The following is a 22,527-nucleotide window of genomic DNA, read 5'->3' on the forward strand; positions in this document are numbered from 1 at the left end:
ACCCTCCAGGGACTGACCCCGTTTGTGGAGCCAGTGCAATTTGTTTAAAAGGGGATTAAGACTTCCTAAGTGATGGAAGATTACCCGGGAAACAATGATTGGATTGCTAATGGACCATCAGAGCTGTCAGTGGGTGCTGACACAGTCCCAGGGCTCCTCAGGCAGCTCAGCAGTCACTCAGTGTTTGTTTGAGGGGAGTTTTCTTGCTAGAAAGAGCCATTCCATGGGCCACACATCCTCCTGGGACATGGGAGAATCCTTTTGGCTCACAGCTGGGGTGGCTGCTTTAAGTGCTCCCAGGAAACTGTTCCCTCACTCCCTTTCCCAGTCTGGATGCTTGGAGGGTCACTCACCACCCAACCCTCTCAGAACTCCTCAAAGGCACCAAGCAGAGGGAAATTCTCTTACAAGGAAGGAGCCTGAGCCCTCACAACTGTCCCATCTTTTGTCCTGAAGTGCTCCTGGGACAAGGCTGTGTCTGGTTCCTGTCACCCAGTCAAGCCCTGCTCAAGGATAACAAAACTATTTCCAGAGGCAGGAAGGGTCCAAGTGCCAGCTCTGTGGTCAGAAGGGTGAGGGGAAGCAATCCCTGCTCCCTGGAAAAGCACAGGGCCAGCAGGAACAAAGGCAGATCCATTTCTCACCACCCTGTGTCCCCCAGTCCTGCCCCAAGTCCCAGCAGGGCTCCCACTTCAGCCGAGCCCAGACCCTGCAAGGATCATCATCCCAAAGGAACCCTTCCAGTGTCACTGAAGACAGAAGGACTCATCCCTTCCTTCCCTAACTGCCCAGTCCGACCCCACAGCTACTGGGAGCACTGGGCAGGTGCTGCTGCCATCTGATGGAAAGCTGGTCTTAAAAAAGGCAATTTTGGGTTATGTTGCCACAACTTCCATGGGATTTATCCAGCCTCTCCTGTCATCCTTTCATCTCAAAGCCTCATTCAAGTGCTTATTCCCATGGATAAGGGAGGGGGGATGGGGGGCTAGGGGGCGGCAGAATAATGGAATCATGGAATCTTTAAGGCTGGAAAGGCCCTCTAAGACCATCAAATCCAAAAATTAACCCAGCACCACGGCATTCACCACTAACCACATGCCCAGGTGCTGCATCCACACCTTCTGGACACTTCCAGGGAAAAGCAGGGTGGCAGGAGAATTGTGCTGCCATTCCCTCTTGCTCCTTCCTCCCTTCTGTCCTACAGGGATTTGGGAACCAAACAAAAGCAGCCAGGAACTTCTGAGTTTAGTAAAATCATTTATATACAGGATGGGTAATATTTACAATGTAATACTGATCCAAAAGGAACTAACAGGGAACACTGAGAAGGAGAAATGAGAACATTTTAACACACAGGAGTTAAACATGGGGACAGACTCTGGTTTCCAAAAGAAAATCCAAAAGTAATGACAGCAAAACTTTGACATGTTGCTATTTCCAATCAAAAGCTCTTTCACTAATCAGGTTCTCCTAATTTTTAGTATATATATAGAAAAGCTTCAAATAATCAAGTCACAGGAGAAGTCAGATATACAGAAAATTTTGAAAAGGTCAAATGATTTCAGAGATTTTTCTTCACTTAAATAGAATTCTAAAAAAAACCCAAAACCCACCAACCTCCAGAACTTTCCCACATCTTTTTAGTGTTTGTACAAAGAAAGTCTTCTTTGATCCCACACTTCCAGCTCAAGATATTTACAATATTCACAGTCTGCTATAAAGGATCAGTAGCTTTATTACCAAGTCAAACCTCAGAGAATCAAGACAAGGTGTCCTGCACTTGCTTCAACTGAAAAATAACAAAACACAGGAAGGAGAAAGCCAAATGCTACTTGAAAATACATAAATGGATCCATTAAAGTTATTGAGCTTTGAAATGTAAAACAGAACTTTTCCAAGAGTAAAAAAATCAACTTTCTCATAAAAACAAAACCATTTGACCTTGAGTCTTCAAATTGTGTTTTCTTAATCTGTCCCTCCTCCCTCTGCTTCAGATCAGGCCCCTTCGTATTTATCACAGACAAGAAAATGTAGAGTAAATCCATCAAAAGCAGTTCCTTATGGCAAAAGCCCTTGGAAATTCGTACAAATGTTCCCACCTCAGGATCAGCAGCACTTAAGGGATGAAGAAAAGGAGGGATCCTCTAACACACATCAGATCCCACCTTCCCTTCTGACTGCACCTCCAATCTGATCCATTTTCCTGCCTACAAATTCTGGCTCCCAAAAAACTGCCTGAGGGTTTTCCTCCTGGGAGGGCAGAGTCACAAAGTGCGTTTTGAGGGGATTTTTTTGCTCTGCCATTCAAACAAAGGTGATTTCCTTGTTTCTGTCTCTATTTGCCACACTTGAAAGTTTCAGTTTCCCAGAAAAAACATGGATTTCAAGTTCAAAATGAAACCATTTCAAGACATGACCTAGAATTAGAATAAGGACAGAAATGCACATAACAGGGCTTGGTGGTACAGCCAAGAAATGACAAAAACTCTCAATTTTTGCCAATTCTCTTCAGTTTTCATCAACAGGTCAGTGCACAAATATTCCAGCTAGTGTCAGAGGTACAATTCCAGCTCACACAAACACTCCTTGCTCCCATCAGAGGATGGATAAGCAGGGACTGTTCTTACCCTGCAATAAATCAGGCATTGGAAAACTGTCCACAGGATTAAGGAAAGCTGACAAAAGAGAATAGGAAACAAAGCATCTCCTTCACGTAGAAAAAACAAGTCACCTTTAGAAAATTGTATAGAAAGAGTCAGACACTGCTTTGCCATCCAGCTAAAGCTGCAAGGAAGTTTTGGTATAGAAAAGAGACAAAAAAAAGAACAAGGCTGGACTTCCATAAGAGAGAACTGGGAGATTCATGGCTCAGGTTTGTCAATGTAAACCCAAAAATGGATGAGCTGTGAAAGACAACAACGTTCAGGAGTGGTCACTGATGGCCCTGGGTTGGCACTTCAGTCTGCAGACCAAACTCACCCGATGTCTGCACGGGTTTGGTACCAAAATAGCTCTATAAAAAGCCTCCGCCCGGTCTCGAAAGAAAGAGAAGCAGAAAAGGTAGAAAACTAGAACTATGTACAGATTCTTCCCATTGGTTTGCTTTATCAGGATTAAAAAAAGCAGCTTTTGGAGCCAATGTTCCAGACTAGAGTAAGAACCTGCCCTGGGGAGGCAGCAAAGGATGTGTGGCAAGGAGCAGCCCTGCAGTTGTGGCTCCCCCAAGAAGGAGCTTGAAGGCATCAGAGAGGGGAATTTGGGCTCCAGAGACAGATCCCAAGGGTTCCCCAGAGCACTGGGAGCCTGCCCAGGAGCAGCTCTGCCAAACAAGAGGACAGGTCTGAACCCAAGCCTTGGATCTTCTAGGAAGGAAAGAATGGGAATACAGGGGTGGATCCCACACAAACAAACCCCAGGCTGGTCTCGGCCCATAGAAGATCCCACCAGGGAAATAAAAATAACTTGTGCATAAGAACTTGAACATTCTTCTCTTCTGTTGTTGGACAAGGTGAGAAAAAGAAGAGTTTTGTGCTGAATGGCTGATTCAGCCTTAAAAAAGCTCTGAGGAAGATGAGGAGAAAGAAAGGGGGTAAAGCCTTACAGAAGGTCTGAGGGAGATGGGGAAGATGACAAAAAAAAGAGAGTCACTGCTCAGAACTGAAAATTCCAGCAAGCACATGGCCTCAGGTGCCTGGGCAAGGCAGCAAGCCAAACTGAAGGGTATTGAATTGATTTTTCTCTACCTAAAGACCTGGAATTTAGGTGCCAAGGGGAGCTGTGAATTTGGATTTCACAGCACTTGCTTCAAGTACTCACTGAGCAGGGGCTTGAGAAACTGTGGCTCTCCTTCGCATACAGTCACTGCAGGGGCTGGATGTGGCAGGTGAAAGGCAGCTTCTGCAACTGGTTATTAAGAAAAAGAATGGTTTTTAACAATAAAATCCACCCCATTTAGGGGGCTCATGATTAACAGTACATAAGTGATCATATATACCTCGAGGAACTGAGTTTTAAAAAAATATTACAGTACCAATGATTTTTTTTTTTGTATCTACAACTATACAGCATTTTCAAGCAGTATGGAAATTTAATGAAATAATTATGATTTATTAATTTACATAAAAATACTTTTTACAGTTAAAGAATAAATCTTAAATGGTAAAAAAAATAAGATTAAGAAGCTCCAGCTATTGAGAGTCGTGGGAGTTTGTCTGCTCTTCAATCACTTGTTTGACAATTTCTGCCAGTTTTAGTCGATCCACTTTGTCTGTGAATCCTCTGCCTGGAAGTGAAAAAACAGGGAATCAGCTGGAGCTAGACACAAGGAGGAAAGCAATCCTGGCTGGAATTAAACAATGCCTCACACAGACTTAGGGCAACATCAGCACAGGATCCAAAAGGAATTATGGTCCATAGTTCTGTTGGAAAAATTGAGCACTTAAAAACCTAAATTAAAGCCAAGCAAATAGAACAGGAGAAGAAGCAGGACCAAGCCCTTGTGAAGCTTCCTAATGCCCCTGGACCCTTCTGTCCATCAGCACCTGCTCCTGGGGGCTGACACCTCTGCCAGCCTCTCTTGTCCAGGAGCCACCTGAGCATTCCCAAGGTGACTGTCCCGGTTTAATTGTGCTTCCCACCCAAGCTGAACTGAAGAGCTGCTGTGCTGACAGGGAGAAGCAGCCTCCAGCAGAAAGAGGGAATAAACAGCTGGATGGAAAGCAGCTCAACACAGCTGAAGAGATTCCTAAAAGGATCAGAGAATCCTGGAATGGTTGGAAAGGACTTTAAAGGTTATCTGAGTCCACTCCCTGGGCAGGGACACCTTCCACTACTGCAGGTTGCTCCAAGCCCAGTCCAACCCCTCCTTGGAGACTTCCAGGAATGGGGAAGCCACAGCTTCTCTGGGCAACCTGTCCAGGGCCTCCCCACCCTCCCAGGGAAGGGTTTCTTCCATATATCCCATCTATCCCTGCCCTCTGGCAGTTTAAAATTGCTCCTTTTCTATCATGATCCATTTGTGCTGTCGTGTTCCTGCTGCCTCTGAAAACTCAGCCCTGACCCTCAAACAGAAATTTCAAAGCAGCACTTCCACCCTCATTTTGGGAACACCAGTTCTGGGAGAAGGGCTGAAACAGTGTCAAAACCTAAATCAGCCCAAATCCAATCAATTTGGGGTTATTTCCATAGCAGGAGGTCTGTGCTTCCCCCGTTTCCACATTCCCTGTGGGAGAGCAGGAATTCTCACCATTCCAGCTGAAGCTCTGCAGGGTGTCTCGCAGCAACTTGCACTCCCTGTTGTATTTCCAGGCCTCCTGCATCACTTCATTCAGCTTCTCATCTTCATTCTCTCCTGTTTGGGACAACAAATGGACACGGAAGGTTTGGCCTCGTGCCTCACTCAGGGATCAGCAAACTGGGCAGTTACTCCTGCTCACCCCAGATAAACCAGGAAATGGGCTTTAAACCAAATATTCCTGTTTGAAAGTTCTTTTAACAGCTCTGCACGTCACTAAAATTCCACATGAACCCAAATCCCAGCCCAGAGGCTGCCCAGGAGTTTTGTTTTTCCTTCCTCACCACTGACACAGACAGACCCAAAGTCGGTGTCTTGCACATTTAGGAATAAAACGTTCTTAAAAGTGGCAACCTTTACCAGCCTGTGGTAGAATGCACTGAGCAATCACATCTCTCAGCTTCTCCAGAGCCACGTTGGAATCGTTGCTTCCATTCTCAGGGTCATGGATGTAAACACCATCCTTTGGCTTGGTGCTGCAGAAGAACAAGGGGGAAATAATTAGAATTTGGGCGCAGCTCAAGCTCGTTACTTGTTGTGTAACTGCTCCAGTATAACACAGCTCCTTCCCTCTCTGGGAAACTGGGAGACAGGTTCAGCGTTAATTACAATTATTGTCCTATACTATGAGACCATTTGAGGTATGAAGAAAAAGAAATATTCCTTTAAATTACTTCAAATAAGGGTAATCCTAAAATGCATGAGGCTATTTTTCAGATTAACTCAAGCAAAGAGAGAGAGAGAGAGAGATATTACCTGACTTTTTCAGTAAATAAATGTCAGGATGAGAAAAAAGATCTTGGAATTCTTTGTCCCAGTTTGCCTTATCTTACACGTGACTCACCATCCCATTTAATACAGGAACAGTATCCAACCTCCTTCCAACCCTCACTGCCACATCTTGGCAGACGAACCACACTGTGCCACTATTACTTGACTGAGTAACACCAGGAGTGTGTTAAACCATCAAAACTGTGCCATTCCCAAAGCCTGTGCCATTCCCAAAGCCATCTTCCAGCCATCCCAGCTGGCTCCACATTGTCCTTTCAAACCCAGCTTTGGAGTTACCCCAGGAGTTTCCGCTTGCGCAGGATCGGGTTGTTCACAGAGTGAAGGGGTTTCAGGCTCACTTTGAGGTCTTGGATTCTCATGTTTGCAAGTTGTTCTGCGTGAGCCTGTTGGATCCCTGCCACCATGGCCTGGAAAGACAAAAGGGGCACTTGGGTTTGCCATGGGTGAAAAAAAGAGGCACCAAAATCTGATTTATTTTGGAGATGTGTAAGAAAATCAGGTTTGCATGAAGCAAGGCATGGTTAGAACTAAAATCAGTGACAAAATATCCCTAGGGGAAATAGGACAAAGGATCATCTCCTTCTCATGTTCACAAGATTGACTGAACTCCTCTTTGAGCAGAAATTAAAGGAAACAAGGACTATTTGTTTAATTAGTGAGGTCATTGCTGCAGTGAGGATAAAACATGGCAAAAAAGAGGAAAGACCTATGGAAGATCCCTCAGGCTCTACTCTCTACCATCAGCACGTGGCTGCTCATTACCACCAATCTGGGAGCATCTCCTTCAAGCCCAAAGTTCATATTTTATTTCCATTTTCATTCTTATTTCCATTTTCTCCCCAAGATCCCAGGCTCTCCTAAAGCAGAAGAGAAGCTCCTCATCTGCATAACCCCAGATAAGAGAAAGCCCTCCACCCATCCCAGAGCTCTCCTGCTCCTGTGCAATATTCCTGATAAAAGAACTGCTGGTCAGACCTTGTCCATCATCAGCTGGGCAGAGGGCAGGATGTTATCCAGGGCCTCCGTGGAATTGAGCCAGGGATGGTCCAACACCCCCTCAATGGTCAGGCGTTCCTCAGGTTTGACCTTCAGCAGCCTGGAGAGGAAGGAATAAATCCCTACTGAGGGGTTTGTTGATTTACAGAGCATTCAAGCATTTTAAAGGCCAAAAAAGAAACTCCTCCAAGAGCTCAAACTGCCCCAAAATCAGCCCCAAATCTGTCCCAGCTCCCTGACCTTGCTGTGGTTTAATGCTGTCCCAGCTGAGCCAGGGCAATCCAGCACTCAGGGCAAAGGAAGGTGCTAAAGGCATTCCTGTGCTGCTGAACTCCACAGCCACTGCTCCCAGGTGGGAAATCACGTTCCAGAGGAACTGGAAACGATCCAGACCGGTGTTCTCTGGAAATGCACTCTCAGAGCTCATCCCCAGAACAGGTTACACTCATTCCAAGGACTCTGGGCATGGAAACTGTGCAGGATTCACTGCTCCCACCATGCCACTCCTCAGCTTTTCTCCCCCCCAACAAATCCGCAAGTAACGAACACTTTGGTTCCAGTTCCTCAAAATAAAAAGCAACTTTATGCTGAGATTGCTGAAAACTCCATGAAATCAATTTTCTCTAGCATGAAACCCTGGAAAGAGGATTTGCAGATTAATTTGTGTGCTCATGACGGGTACAACTAAGTAAAAAAGCAAAATTTCCCACAGAGTGCTGACAAGTCATCCCAAAGTCTGAATGAGAACAGGAATGACTCCATGAGCTTGTCACACTTCCTTAGACAACTCCAAATCAGCTTCTTGGCTGCAGAGCACAATTGTTTAATGTACCAAGAAAGTGGAAATAACTTGTGCAAAATGTCAGCAGCACCACAGGGGAGTTCAGAAATCCCACTTGTTGCCAACCAGGTTAAGTTCCCTTTCGATACCAGACACGAGCATTCCTTTTCCATGCACTTTCCAAATCCTAACCCATTATCAAACCCTCATGAGGTCAGAAATGAGCTCGACACACTTGAGAGGCAGCAGCTGCCTGAATGCCAAACGTGACCTCCAGAAGCCAGAAGAAGAGCTGCCTACATCCATAGAATGTAAATTTAGCTGGAATTAGATTAAATCTGAACGTATTCCTGCACCCTAAACACAGCTTCAGACTCCCTGGTTGGGAAAAAAAGCAGGAAAGGGAATCCTGATAACATTAGAAGGAGAATGAAATGAACTGGATCCATGTGACAACACCCTGAGAGCTGAGTTTTATGGGAATTTTAGAAGACAATAAAACCTTTTGCCTGTGGAGTTTCTGTGTGAGAATAAAGAGCTGACCTTGCTATAAAGGAAAGTTAATTTGGTGAAAGGTTGGGCTCTAAAAAGTCCCAGCACCTTCTCCAAACAATGTGAAATCCTTGGAGAATTTACAGTACATCTGAGGAGCCAGTGACACTTTTAAATTACTTTCCCAACTGATTTTTTTCCTATTTATGTTGCTTTTATTCTCTCTGTTCCTCTGGTGATGCAAAGGCAGTAAGTCCCTGTCACTTTTTCAAAAATAAGTGAGGTCAAGCCCTAATCAGTGCCACATTCTTGCTCCCAAACACACCAAGTCTTTGAAACACTCCCAGCTGAGGGATGTGCCCTGCATGGAAAACAGACTCCATTAGCATTTGGAATAAAACATCCATGCAAAACCTTATCTTGGAGTCTGGCACCTCATGACAGATCTTAACCTCCCTCTCCATCCTCTTGCCTGACTCTTTTTAGGCTGTGTATGATGTGCACAGGGCTTTAGGGGACAGATTTACCATATCCCATTAAAGCCACTTGATTTTCACAGGAATTTAAACATTATCCCAGGAAATCTGTGCCAGTTGTGTTATCCTGAAACCCTTCAGTGCTCCTGCTCCACTTAGGCTAAACACACAATTCACCCCAACAAAAGAGATGTCAAAATTAAACACTTGGGCAGGGGAAAGAAAAATATTGCCCAGACTTGGTTTATGCTGAATGTGACAGAGAATCTGTCAGCTGGATGAGCTGCAGACAATCCCCTCGCTGCTGGAAAAACAACCCTTGGGATAAGGCACTTCCAGGTGCTTTTCCAATTCCTTAACATTGAAACATTCCAATTCCTTAAACACAAGCACAGAGCAACAACAGGAGTTTCCTCCATGGACTCACTTTCTCACAATGTCTTTTGCCATTTCTGAGATCTGGCTCCACTCTTCCTCTGGGAATTCAAAGCTTCCTGTCATGATCTTTTTCCTCATGTCCTTGGGAATCGTCCGGCTGTGGTGCTTGGAGTAAAAAGGGGGGTATCCACACAGCATCACGTAGATAATGACCCCCAGGGACCACAGGTCACAGCTCTGCAAGCAAGGACAGGGTCACTCAGGGGAGCAGTTTGCAGCAAACAGTGGGGGAGCGATGATAAAAGCTCTGTGTGATTCCCTACGGGAACAGAACCAGCTCAGCTCCTCCTCCAGATCCACCTTCATGGATAAATCTGGCTGCTGTGAACAAGGCAGCTCCGTGCTCCAAACTGAACAGTTTCCAGGTGGTTGGGAATTGTCTGGGAGCAGCCAGGGATACCTGAATCCTACTCCCCCAATCCCATAAAAGAATCCGGTTGTTTACAATGGGAGGCTGAAAACAGAACCACCATCCAACAAAGCAGCCAGCAGGGATATTAAATCAGAGCTGTCTGTGGTGACAGCCAGGGAGATGAAGGAGCCAGGAGCACGACTGGACTGCCTTGGAAGGACAGAGCACCTGGAAGCCTGTCAGGGTCTATTTTGGGGAGCCAGGCAAGTGTCAGACGCTGCTTTTGCAGAGTCACACTTGGAAACAAGGCCCTGCCTTCAGCAGCCTTTTCAGCCAGTGCCACCAGGGCTGCACAGCTCAATTCTTCACATGAAACATGAAAAGAAAATCACTCCCACCTTGTAGATCCCAAATCAAGGGACAAGAGAGAGAAGAAGAAACTCCATATTGAAAATACTACTGGCACATTCTAAAGAGTTCAGAAACAGAAGTGTCTGCTACAAGCACCAACCTGCCCCTCCAGGATGGAGGAAAGGCAATCAGAGCCCTGAAGAAGGTAGGTTTGTGATGCAGACTAATTAATATTTGCTTTAACTCTCTCTATGAGGCTACTAAATGCTAACACTGCATACCAAAATACCTGCTCAGGAACGTGGTGGAATAAACAACCATCCCTAAAGCTGGAATCAGGGAGATCCTTACACTGGGATCACAAACCAGGTAATTTGAATTAAAGTTGACACTCCCAGAACATTCAGTGGTTCAAGCACTGCTCAGCCAGCAGAAGACAGCGATGATAATACAGAGGAGAATGTCTTGGAATGCCCAAAAAAGATTATGACCTTTCAGGGCATTTCCTGCCATGATTTTGCCAAGATTCCAGCAGCTACACAATAAATTCTTGGTTGTTTTCCAGAAGATCCAGGTACCGAGCAGTTTCTGGCACAGCTGCCTGAACAAGGAATGCTCTGCACATCCAGAAACTCTGACAGCAGGAAAGAGATTCCCTTTGAACAGAGGTGAGACAACTTCCCTCATGGCCTCACTCCAGCAGAGTCATTCTACTCTCTCCAAAATCTTGTCCAGATTTAGTGCTCCTTAAGAGCATTTGTGTGTTTTTCCTTTAATTAGAGGATCATTAATGAGGTCTGGATTAAGTGTGCATTTCATTATTTGCTCTATCAGAAGCACCAACGGGGTGGGGAAGACTTTTAAAGCTGTTGTTTCCCAGCTCACCTTGTTGTAAGTGTAAGGAGTTGGAGAGGTGGGGATAATACCAGACTTTTCTTTCTGATGTCTTCTTTGTGCCTCCAATACCTGGTGAGAGGGAAAAATAAAAAAAAAGACAACAAAGAAAAATCCATCTCATCAACAGGCACCACAACCAGCAAAGCCTATGCCAAAGATTCCTGAGGCTTTTCCATTCAGGAAACTTATTCCAGCTACTGAAGACTCTACCAAACTCCAATTTTTCCCCCAAAGAAAGACTGGAGCTTTCTACATGGGGAAAATACTAAAATATTTTGGTGCTTTGACTGAAGTCTCCAGTTCTGCCTGAATTAAAGCAACTGCTCACAACCTCCAACCCCTCCATGCTTGGAGCTAGAAGCTAAAGTGTCTTTGGAGGGTAACCCAAGCTCCTTTTTGCCTCTCCCAGGAACAAATCCCATCAAATCCATCCCTTGCTGATCCAGTCTGTGGCTTTGGGTTGCAGGGAGCCCCAGCAGGCTCCAGCTGAGAAGGCATTTTCAGAGCATGCTCTGATCTCTGAATTGCCCTTCCCAGTGATTAAAGGCTGCCCAGCACTGCAATTAAATCTCCAGCTGCAGCTGCTTTTCATTTTCTCCAGGACTCCAACACAAAGGACAGAAGAGAGGGGAGGAAAGCAGCACTACAAAGAGCAGCCTGTCTGTAATTAGAGGTTGTGTTTAATGACAAGGGGCCAGGCCAAGGCACCCAGGTACCAACCCTCTGCCAGTGCCCTTTGGGAGCAGTAACCTTTTCAGAGCCTTTTTGTTCCAGCAAAGTCCTTTTTAATGGAATCCTGAATTAGCTGAGCTGGAAGAGGGATGGCAAAGCAGGGATTTCTCCAAAGCAGCTACTTTAATACAGCTAAAGGCCAACTGTCACCATCAGTGCTGAGCAGAGACTGGGGAATTTGACTTATGAACAGATCCCCGCGGCACTCCAGCTCCAGAGGTGGCTCATATCCAATTCCTCAAGATTCCTGCACCCAGAGCCCTTCCCAGGACAGCAAAGGGTGTTAAAATGATGTGGATGTGGAGGCTCAGGCATTAAATGATCCCCCTTGAGCCCAGAGCTGGAACTGGTTGTTACCTGAGGTGCTACGTAATAGGGAGTGAACTGGGGTGTCATCAAGTCACCTTGGTCTACTTTGGCAAACCCAAAGTCACACAATTTAACAGGTGCATCCTAAAACAAGGAGAAGAGGCTTTATTAGACAAAGCTCATTAAATCAGTTTTTCTAACCCATAATTCTCCCCCCCCCATCCTCATCTCACCTTTTCCAAACATCCACCTCATTGTATTTACACCCTCACACTCCACCAAGGCAGCTGAAAGGTCACAAACTGACCTTTCAAAATAGAGGTTTTGCTTTTCTGGGTGCTCCTGGCCAGGAACAGCCCCCGCCCCTCAGGGATTGGGAAAGCACTGAGCCCCTCGTAGGGGGGGTCACTGCACATCCAGGCTGGTTGTGAGACAAAGAATTGTTTGGATCTGTCAAAGCACTTCTAGGTAGAGGGTTAGAACATCCTGATGAGGGGGCAGAGAAGATTCTGTCCTCAGCAAAGCTGGATCTATGTGCAGGTGGAGAACCTGACTCCTACTTAACAGCAGCAGCAAGGACTCACTGCCCTCCAAGGAGATCAGGGGATGGAAAAGCACCAAGTCCATCAAGGTGGTTAAATTTTGTCACCAAAACATTCATGTCATTTTGCCACTATTCTGAGAGTCACCCTTGAGCCATTTTACAGAATTCAGCAGCAAAAGAATTCCAGATGTTCATCTTACCAGAGAGTTATCCTTGAAGAGGAGATTCTCAGGCTTGAGGTCTCTGTGTGCAATGTTTAGTGAGTGGCAGTGCTGCAAAGCCAAAGCTATCTGGAAAAGGGCACAATAAATCAGCTACAACCACTGACGACCTCCTGCAGCCTGGACATTTATTTCAGCTTTACAAAGGACATTTCCAACACAGCTCAGACCCCAAACATTTCCACTCCACTTGGGTGGAGTTCTGAGTTAGGACAAGCCTGGCCCTGCTGGGCAGTGGTGCAGTGAAGTGACAACTGGGACATGAATCCCACCAAGAGTTTCGGTTCAGTTTGCACTCGAAGCAAACAGAAAACAAAAGCCAGGTTGGCCTGGGCTTCCCAATCACCTCAGTTTGAGAATTCAAGGCATTAAGAGGCCCCCAAAGTGAAGCAGGGGGTGCCAGTGCCCCTTCCCTGCTGTGCCAGGGCTCCAGGGTGCTGCCCTGGCCCAGCAATTCCACCCTGCCGGACACTCAGCAGCGAGTTCTTGCTTCAGTACTCCAGGGAATAATTCACTGCTCTTGTTCCTGCCTGGAGATCCAACACTCAGGCAGTTTTATTCTTTAATTTCTGATGGTACTGCCTGCACTTGAATCATGCTGTGGATATCCCACAGAAATGCATCCCTTGATTCTTTCAAGGATGCTTCAGGAACCTGCAATCCAGGCAGGAAAGCTCCAGGGACTGCACGATTCCAAGTGCAATTCATTTAAAGAAAAGCCAAGTATAAACATTTAAACAGCATTCCTGAGACAGAAGTGAGGCACAGCCACACAACCCTTATTTGGAAGTATCCCTACTGGATTCTGGAGGATCCTACCCAAATTTAGAGTCCTTAAAAAACTCCAAGTTACTGTCACAAGAGAACTTCACTGCTAATTTAGCTCAGCAATAAATACAAACACATTGCCAGAGAAAATGAGTGCTGTGGCAAGTTTTAACCATTCCTGGGTACAAGACAGTGATGAAGAACCACCAGATAAAAGAATTTTATAAAGACTTTCACAATTCAAACGTCATTTCTATAAACATTAAAGCAAAGAGTTACTTAAGACATGAAGAACCCAAGTGTAGACACAAAATTCAAATCAAAGTCTTGATTTCTGGTAAAGTTTTACAAGATTTTCCCACCATGTCAGAATCAAACAGCCCAAAGGATGTCAAACAAGCTGTCAAGAATAATTCTGTACTTCCACCTCATTTCTTTGTTGGATGAGACCAAAAAGTACCAGCACAATTAGCATTTCATTAGAAACAAGTCAAAGCACAAAAGTAACATGAAATATTTTGCCCCAGGTTCAAACATTCTCTCTCCAGCTGAGGGGAACTGGGGATGCCAGCACTGAAATCCACAGAGATCCTTCTGTGAGTCCCACCAGGCACTGCCAAGGAACAAAGAGCCTGATGGACACCAAAACCCCCTGCAGAAACCACCGTGGAAGTTATAAAGTACAGCACTCAGGAGTGAGCTGGGAGAGAAATGGTGAAGGAAAAACAACATTGGAACAAACAGACACAAAATCAGAACAAACAGAAACACTCCTTGTTATCTTCCAGGAATTCCATAAGCCCAAGCCCAGAACCCAGCCTGAAAACCCCTGGAGAGAAATGCCAAGGGTGTCACGGAGATTCCGGAGCTCAGGAGTCCTGCTGGAGGCAACATTTTTAGGACAAGAGGAATGACAAAGTTCTCTTGGAAATGTTCTCTGGACACAGGTGAGGAAAAGTGTGGTTAAGCACAGCAGCCCTAGAGAACAAGCCCACACCTTCAATCCTTTATTCCTAGTAAAGCTTTGGCATTGTCAGTTATAACAAAGCAGGCAATGATCATCGGATCAGAACTGAGGATTCTTTTATTTCATCCTTTTTTCCCACCCTTCCAGCCCCAGGAATTGTCCCTACTTTAGCCAGAGCATGATGGATTTGCTGGGACAGGGGGTGACTTGCCTGCTTTGTTACTTGGCTCGCTTGCTTCTCAGTAAAGTGCCGGTGCTGGCTGATTCTGTGGAAGAGCTCTCCCCCTTCCATCATCTCCATTACAATTAGGAGCCGAGCCCTGTTCAAAAGCATTTCATGTTGTTACATTAAAAATCAGCAAAAAGAACAGAATTGCTAAGCTAAGAATGCATATTTCACACAAACACTGCTTTCTCTATGCTGCCTGGGGCTATTTTGGTGCTCTCATTTTGCCTTCAAGCCTAAAATCCGCAGGATTTTCTGGCTCCCAGTGATTGGCAGCCAGGAATCTCCAGTTTGCTCCTCCTGATGGGCTCCCACATCCAGCTGGAACAAACTTGACATGGATAAATCCAGCTCCACCCAGCATGGACCTGGAAGCTGTGTGGACACTCCAAGGGATAACTCTGCCCTCAAGGATAACACAGCACGTGGATGCTTTGGAGTGTGGATCCCCATTATTTTAATTTCCAGCTTTATTGCCATAATTATGAAGGGTAACAAATAGGAAGGTGGAGATCAGGGCCAGATCCTCAAGGAATTAACTCCCAAGTTCCCACCACACAGCAAAATCAGCTACACCAGAGCCTAATACAGGTCTCAGCTCTTTCATTCTCTCAGCTCTGATGATTTTCTCCACTAAGATCCCATCAGAAGACAATATTTTTATCCTAAGCGATAATAATGCACGAAAAATCACTCTGCTCCATGTTTTCCTGTGTTCATTTTAAGCAGGACAATGCATTGAGAGTTTTCAGTGCTGAATTTCATATTTTTTTAGAAACAATTCTTTCACACAATGCAGACTGAATCAATGGAAAACCTAAAAAAATGGAGATGCATTCAAAACAGGGAGTGAAGGAGGCAAAATAATTTAAATACACAAAAGTCAGGGGGAGGAAAAAAAGCAAGAGCTGCTTGGTCTGCAGGATAATTATTATATCTGGGACCCCTTTTAAATAATAATTCTGTGATTAAAACCAAAACAAAAAAAAGCAAACTCCACTATACCTTGGGCTAAACATGGAAAGCAAGCGGTGGGAATGAATCACCCTATGTAATCTTACCTGGGGCTGGATTCATGTGGGAACTGCACACTGTTAGCATAAACTTCAATTATTTGAACAATATTGGGATGTGTTGCACACATCATGTGCAGACGTACCTTGAAGAGAAGGGAAGAGCTGTTACTGCACACAGGGACAGGCACCTGAGCCCTGCTGAGCACTGCCACTGCTCATTTTGGGATAAAAACATCCCAGGCTGGCCCCCAAATTTGTTACAGACCATGGAATCACACGCAGAGCTCCAGGGAAAGCTCAATCTTTGAGTTCTTTATATGAATTTAAAGACAGAACCAGCTCTAAAGTAGCAACGTAGATGCGATTGGAACTGAAAATTAATGAATAAACCCTAAAATTCCATAATCTGGCTTCTTTTGTGGCTCAGTCCTTCAGCACTCACAACACCTGAACACCACCTCCCATCCCAACATTGTGGAACAGGGCACTTCAGGAACTCTCCTCACTTTAAAGCTCCCTGGGCTGCTCAATCAAGCCAAGCTTTTTGTGCACAGATTATGAGAATTTTAAAGGAGAATTTGCTCAGTAACAAGAAACGGAAGTTGCCTAAACCTTGAGGACAATTAATCCTTCCTTAAAATTCCTGACAGCTTGTAGGAGTGCCCATCATTCCACAGGCTGACAGCTTGGCACCTCAGGAACTCCCAACCAGTGTCAGGAGCTGCTTTAGCTCCTGGAACACAGATAAATCCATTTCCAGAGCAGCTTGAAGCATTCTTGGAGCAGTGACATCCCAGAGTGAGATGTATGGAAACAAAATTCCCTCTCAAACTGGTTCTGTTCCATCACATGGCACGCAGGGAGAAGAACAGCTTTAAAACACAGCTCAATTAATTACAAATAAATCTCTGCAAGCACAACCAGCACATGGGGTTTGGTGGTGGGGTTTTATTTTTAAAACATCCCAACAATTGAAGAGTTTTTGGAGAGAAAAGCAGGAACTATACCTCATTTCGAGCTTTTGGACGATCGAGGAGGATTTTCAGTGCAAAGCGTTCTTGGGAGGATTTTTTCATGCAGACTCTGGTATTACAGCAACAAAATCATTCAGTCAGCAAGGATGTTAAAAACAGACACCTGAAGCAATTGCTTTGTGGCTCTCAGTTTGCTCTCCACGTGGGAATTCCCAGGAATGCCCCCAATCTGGGATACACAGGGCACAGCCCAGCTCTCACTCTAAATTCAGCCTCAAAGAGAGATTTGGGATGGAAATAACCCCAAAGCACACCTCAACAGCCCCAGTGATGTTGGAATAAATAAAGTGTTTGGAATAGATAAAGTGCTTTGGGAAGGAAATCCTCGTTTTGGTGTAATTTTTTCTTTTTCCCCCCATTTAACACTGACAGTTGAGGAAAGGGCTCATGTTTGAACAGGCAGCTAAAAAGAATAAAGCACAAAATGGGAGTTTTAATGAAGACACAGCAATACAAAAAGGATGAGGAGAAACCAATGACCCACACAGGAAGATAAATGATGAGAAAGACAAAGGGAGCTCCAAGGAACAGCAGCACAGTTGTTTTCCAGCACAAATTCCCCTTCCCTGAAGGGAGAGGCCGTGTTGGAAAGGTGTTTTGCTTGCCAGGAAGTATCCAGAGGTTAGAAATCCATGAGGAGGCAGGGCTGGGATGCAAAGTGGCAGTGTCTGCTTTGGGTTCATGGAAAAACAACTGGAAGAGCAGGAAAGGGGCAGTGCTGAGGCATCAGGATCCAAGCATGGGGGTGGTTCAGGAGGAATTTCTGTTGTTGTTACTCCACAACCAGCTCCTGTTCCCTCCTGGCTGTGGGAACAGGCCAGGACAGGGAAGGGAGGAGAAGTTTTCCTTCCCACATTCCCCAAAAAAAGACAAAACCCCTCCTGCGTGACCCACGTGGGGCAGAGATATTTGTTGTTTATAACTTTCCACGTATCCCATCATCACATTTAGTAAAATACTCACTGACTCCTCCCCAGGTCAGCGACAATCCCGGAGTGTTCCCTTACCTAACGGGCCCACTGATCCCAGCTCCCAGCTTCTGAGTCCAGTTAATGTTGTATTCCTCTAAAATGGAGGTTTCCTGTTCAGGAAAGGAGCAGCAGGAGGGAAAACACAGTCAATAAATACATAATAAATCAAATTCCTACAGCCTTCCCAAAAAAAACCCCAGCTCAGCAGATATGGCTGGCAGGAAAGTGCCTGCTGGGGAGTTTGCTTCCCTGAGGAAAATGAAATAGAAATATAAATAAATATAAATGCTCATGTCACGATTTACCTGATTAAAATCATTCCCGTGCAGCTGGAATTTTGGAACAGGATTATTGAGAGCAGTAAATGGGATTTTGTGGTTTTAACACCCAAAGTGTAACAAGGGCATCTCTCCCTGACTCAATTCCAGCTTCCCACCTATAAATGATCAATCCCAACGAAACAAGGAGCCCATTTCAGCATTAAAATGCATTTTTCAGTCACAGAGTACAACAGAAAATGGGAGGTTTCAAACCTTTGGAACCGTCACCCTGTAAATTAAACCCTGCATGATTAATTTTAGATTTTTCTGATAAGGAACCAGGCTCCTTTTGTGCAAATCCATACAAACAGGGCTGGGTTTTGTTAGGCCACAGCTTGGGTGCTCTCAGGCTTAACCATGTCCCAAGGCAGGCTGTAAATCCAGGGCTCAGTGCTTTGATTGATGCCCTGTGTGCTGGGCCTTTGTTCCTTTATTAAATTCCTGCCTCTGCTCGGGATAAATCACAGGAAAAGGAGCTGCTGCAGCACCAGCACTGGGGGAGCGTAAGGAAGCAGGTAAAAGAATTCCCAAATACACTGGAAATTCATGGAAGAGGCCACCACTGGAGGTTTTATAAAACGTTTAGAAGAAAGGGGCAGAAAAGCTCAGGGGATCACCCACATCTGTGGTTTTCAGGAGGAGCTCAAAGAAACTTCTTATCAATGCAGCTCAGATAAATTTCATTTGTGAGGAGCCTATTAGGGAAAAGCTGGTTTAATGTGCCTGATATTCAGCTGCAGAGAACTGAAAGCAGCAGGGGTGGGATGAAAACACAGCTTTAGGAGGGCATTAACGAGCAGGGAAAATGTTCATTGTTTTAAAAGAAAAAGGCAACAATTTTATTTCCTGCACTTACTACATTTGAATCCCAACCTTCATCCCAAAGCACCTTTCCAGCTCAGAAGTTAAAAGGAATAATTCAGGGGTCAAGAAACATAAATGACACCAAATCCAAGATTTGGGAGCTCTGATGCCCACCAATGCCCAGCATCACTTCCCCCTCCCAGCTCAGGAATGGGAGCTCCAACTTCAGCAGCAGGAGGTCACATTTGGCAGGTGAAAGTTGGACTCCGCCACCTTGGGGGTCTTTTCCAACCTTAAGGATTCCATGATTCTGATCCCAAACAGCTGGAAATGCTTTAAAAGCACCAATGTATTTGAAAATATCCAAGTGTTTCAGCTGGGAAGCACAAAGGCTTTGTCTCCTGGCTTGGATTCCAGGGGTATGGAATTCCTGGGCTCAGCTCCACATCTGGGAATCCCCTGCCCCCACAGCAGCCCCTGCCCAGCTCCAAACTTCCAGGCTGGCTCAGCTGGGATTCATCTGCTGTGCCTGGGAACAGAAGAGGAGCACTTCCAAAAAAACCTGCAGGGGTGCAATTCCTCACAGGAAACCTTTCTGCTCTCCCTCTGAGAGGAACCTCAAACCTCTGATCTCTCCTTACGTTAATTTTCAGTGGGAAAAGGGGATGCTGACACGAAATATATGGAATTACAGCAAAGTTTCACTCCCACTTGGAGCCAGGATCTCTCCAGCAGAAATTCCCTCCCACCAAGCCTCAGCCAACAGCTTGGGCACCCTCCCAAAGTGCAGAGTCAGCAGTCTGGGATGCTCAGAGCCTGGAAAAGCAGCATTCCAAGAGTTCTCCCAGCTTGGATTGCACCAGGCTGCTTTCACACACATCGGGATTGCTCAGCCCCTTCTGACTTGTTGGTCTGAAAGGTCTTTTCCAACCTTACTGATTCCACGATTCCACTGGATATTGATGGGAAAAAGGTTTGAAAGAAGGAGCTTTGGGAGTCATGGAGTAACTTGAAGGAGTGCAGGCTGCTGCTGCTGCTGCTTGGACAAACTCCATGGATCCAACAAGAGCAACGCCACATCCTGGGGAATTCCGCCTCCTGCTCCTTCAACCTCCCCTCAATTCCCACACATGGATCACTGTCCTGAATCCCAGACCTTGAACCCAAGCTGAGACCAACCAAACCTGACCTAATCCAAGGATCTGAGAAGCAGAAAAATCAGCATAAAGTATGAAAGTACTAAATTATGGGGTAGATTCAGACTGTGCCCAGAATTCCAGGGATTTGCCCAGGGAGGTTTGGTTGAACCTCTCTGGATGGGGAGGAGCAGGAGCACAGAGCTGTCCCTTGATTGTCACCTACTTCCACAACTGCTTCAGCTTTTCAGCTTTAAACCCCAAGAGTTCTGATGTGGACCTTCACCTTCACATGAAATCCCACAGAAATACTTAAATCCTTTTATTCCCCCAAGCCTTCAGGATGGCTCCTTCCCTGGAGCGTGCCAAGAAAAACACAGGCAACAATTGTGACACTCGATCTCAGGGGTTAATTACAACCCCTTTAGATTTCCTTCCACTCTGGGCTTTTTCAGTGCAAACCCCACCAATTTTCAACATGGAAATGCTCAAAGCCAGGTTGGAAAAAACTTGGAACAACCTGGGCTAGTGGGAGCTGTTCCTGTCATGGCAGGGGGTGGGATGGGATGAGTTTTAAAGTCCCTCCAACCCAAACTTTTCTGGGATTAATCAACTGCACAAGGCAAAGAACCTCCAGAAAACATTGGTTTACATCCCTTTATCCCAAAAGGGAATTCCCCAGCTCCCACAGGAAACCCACCCAGCCACAGCACAAAAGGATCCTGAGCTCACACCCTGAAACCCTGGATCTGTTCAGCTCCAAACACACAAATCCCACACTCCAGAGTGGTTTTTCCACAGCAGCACCTGAACAGGAACTCTGGGAAGGCTGCCTGACATCCCAACGGTTTGCCCAGTTGCAGGGAATGAGGAAGGGGTTAGGAAACAGGGTCTGGAAACAGGGTTCTGACTGCTGGAAAATGTGGAAAAATTCTCTTTAAGAAAGGCTGTTCTTTGGGGTTTGATCTTTGTAGCTTTCAAGCCTCATCAACAAGATTTCATCTGTGAAACAGAGCAGCCAACAAGCGCTGAGTGGTGTCCAGGTGTTAGAAAACCAAATTACTTGGTGGCGGAATTGCTTCGTTAAGGTTTAGGGCTTGATGTGTTTCAGTGATCTTAGATCTTGGGGATGATTAACAAAGCTTGGGAAGAAGGCTTTGGACAGAAGGACTACAGAATTTATGGGCCACAAGGACATTGGGCAGAACCCCCAAGATAAGCAAGAAACTAAAAACCCAACCCTGCATCTGGATTGAAATCAGCTCCCATTGGGTAAAAGGTAATTCCAGCAGGGACAGATCATGATCACCAACTCAGAGACAGCGAGCCAGGAAACGAGAAGGACTGAGCGTGGCACTAATTAACCCGGGAAGCGAGAGAATCATTAACCAGTAGAAGATAAAACACTAATTAACAAGAGAACTCAATAACTTGGGAGCCAATGAACACCAATTCCTTTGTTTGCTAAAATGTATAAATAGCAAAAAGTTTGGACACTCGGGGTGCTCGGCTGGCAGCATCCTCCGCCTGGCCCCCTGCGCACGGTGAACAACCTCTCCTTCCCTACCGGGCTCCGTTTGTGTTAAAAACACCCCAAAATCGGCCACACGGCCACCGTGACCCGGCGCCCCCAGCCCGGGGCTCCCCCTGCCCTCCCCGGCGGCTCCCGCCAACCTTGATCGTCTTGTCCATGTCGTGATCCTGCGACATCGTCCCGCGGGGCCGCGGAAGCCGCCGGGCACGGCGGGGCCCGGGGGCGCTGGGCCGCGTCAGGCAACGCGCAGCCCCGGAGGAGCCTTTGTGCCGCCGCCGCTCCGCCTCATGCCCGGCCGGGCGGGCCGCGGGTGCCGGACCCCGCGGCGCGGGGAGGGCGCGGGGCCCGCGCGGAGCCGCCGCTCAACCGGGAGGAGCCGCCCGGGACCCGGACATCGCCGGCACCCCGCGCAGGGCAGCCCCGCCGGCCGCCGCGCCCCGCCGCAGCCCCGCCGCCGCCGCCGCGGCCCCCGTGAGAGGACGGAGCGGGACCCCCGCGCCTGCTCCGCGCCCGCCGCGAGATTTTGGGAGCCGCCGCCACGGCGCTAGAGCGGTTTGCAGGCGACTACCGGCAGCTCTAAAAGAGCGACCACACCAGTGAAGCCCCCATGGGGCTTTCGAGCCAGGCGGCGCCTTTTGATGACGTCTATGATAATTTACCCTCGGGGCGGGGCAAAGCGCTCCGGCTCCGCCCCCTGCTGGCACCGCGCGGGGCGGGGCGGAGTGAAGCGAAGTCTCGCGAGATCTCGGCGGCGCGGTCTAACGAGGGGAATTGCCGCCCGTCGGGTCCCGAGATCTCTCGCGAGATCTCGGGGCGCCCGCCTGTCTGATGGACCGGATGGCTCGAACTCTCGCGAGATTTCGGGCGCCCGCCCGCCTGAGGGGCGTTGGCTGCGCTTGGGGCCGTGAGGGGGAGCGGCGAGAAGGCGCCTCAGAAACCGCTCTGTGCCCTCCTCCGGCCGGGCATGAACCGTCTTCCCCAACAATCACACCTTGGGCGTGTCTCCCAGGGCGCACCTCCCTCACTCAGGCTCAGACGCCCCTCACACCTCCAGCCGCGCTGGGGCCAGGTACCAGC

At 46.9% G+C, this 22,527-nt stretch overlaps 1 protein-coding gene across 3 annotated transcripts; it reads right to left on the minus strand.

Moving 5' to 3' along the window:
* Window positions 1-1,712: 1,712 nt before the first annotated feature.
* MAPKAPK5 (MAPK activated protein kinase 5) lies at window positions 1,713-21,834 on the minus strand. 3 transcript variants are annotated; one of them, XM_032127962.1, is made up of 14 exons: window positions 21,591-21,834; window positions 17,693-17,766; window positions 16,659-16,734; window positions 15,697-15,794; window positions 14,621-14,729; window positions 12,654-12,743; window positions 11,958-12,053; window positions 10,857-10,937; window positions 9,258-9,445; window positions 7,061-7,181; window positions 6,362-6,492; window positions 5,648-5,769; window positions 5,246-5,350; window positions 1,713-4,282 (listed from the first exon to the last, which is right to left on the minus strand). In XM_032127962.1, the coding sequence occupies exons 1-14, from the start codon at window positions 21,624-21,626 to the stop codon at window positions 4,188-4,190; spliced, it is 1,422 nt and encodes a 473-aa protein (XP_031983853.1). In that variant the 5' UTR covers window positions 21,627-21,834; the 3' UTR covers window positions 1,713-4,187. The 3 variants fall into 3 exon arrangements, with proteins under 3 accessions (XP_031983853.1, XP_031983854.1, XP_031983855.1); XM_032127963.1 differs by having other exon boundaries at window positions 4,068-4,282; window positions 5,654-5,769; XM_032127964.1 differs by lacking the exons at window positions 15,697-15,794; window positions 17,693-17,766; window positions 21,591-21,834 and having other exon boundaries at window positions 4,083-4,282; window positions 16,659-16,736.
* Between the last annotated feature and the right edge of the window lie 693 nt (window positions 21,835-22,527).

The sequence above is a fragment of the Corvus moneduloides genome, chromosome 18 (genome assembly GCF_009650955.1).
Source record: "Corvus moneduloides isolate bCorMon1 chromosome 18, bCorMon1.pri, whole genome shotgun sequence".
NCBI lineage: Eukaryota > Metazoa > Chordata > Aves > Passeriformes > Corvidae > Corvus > Corvus moneduloides.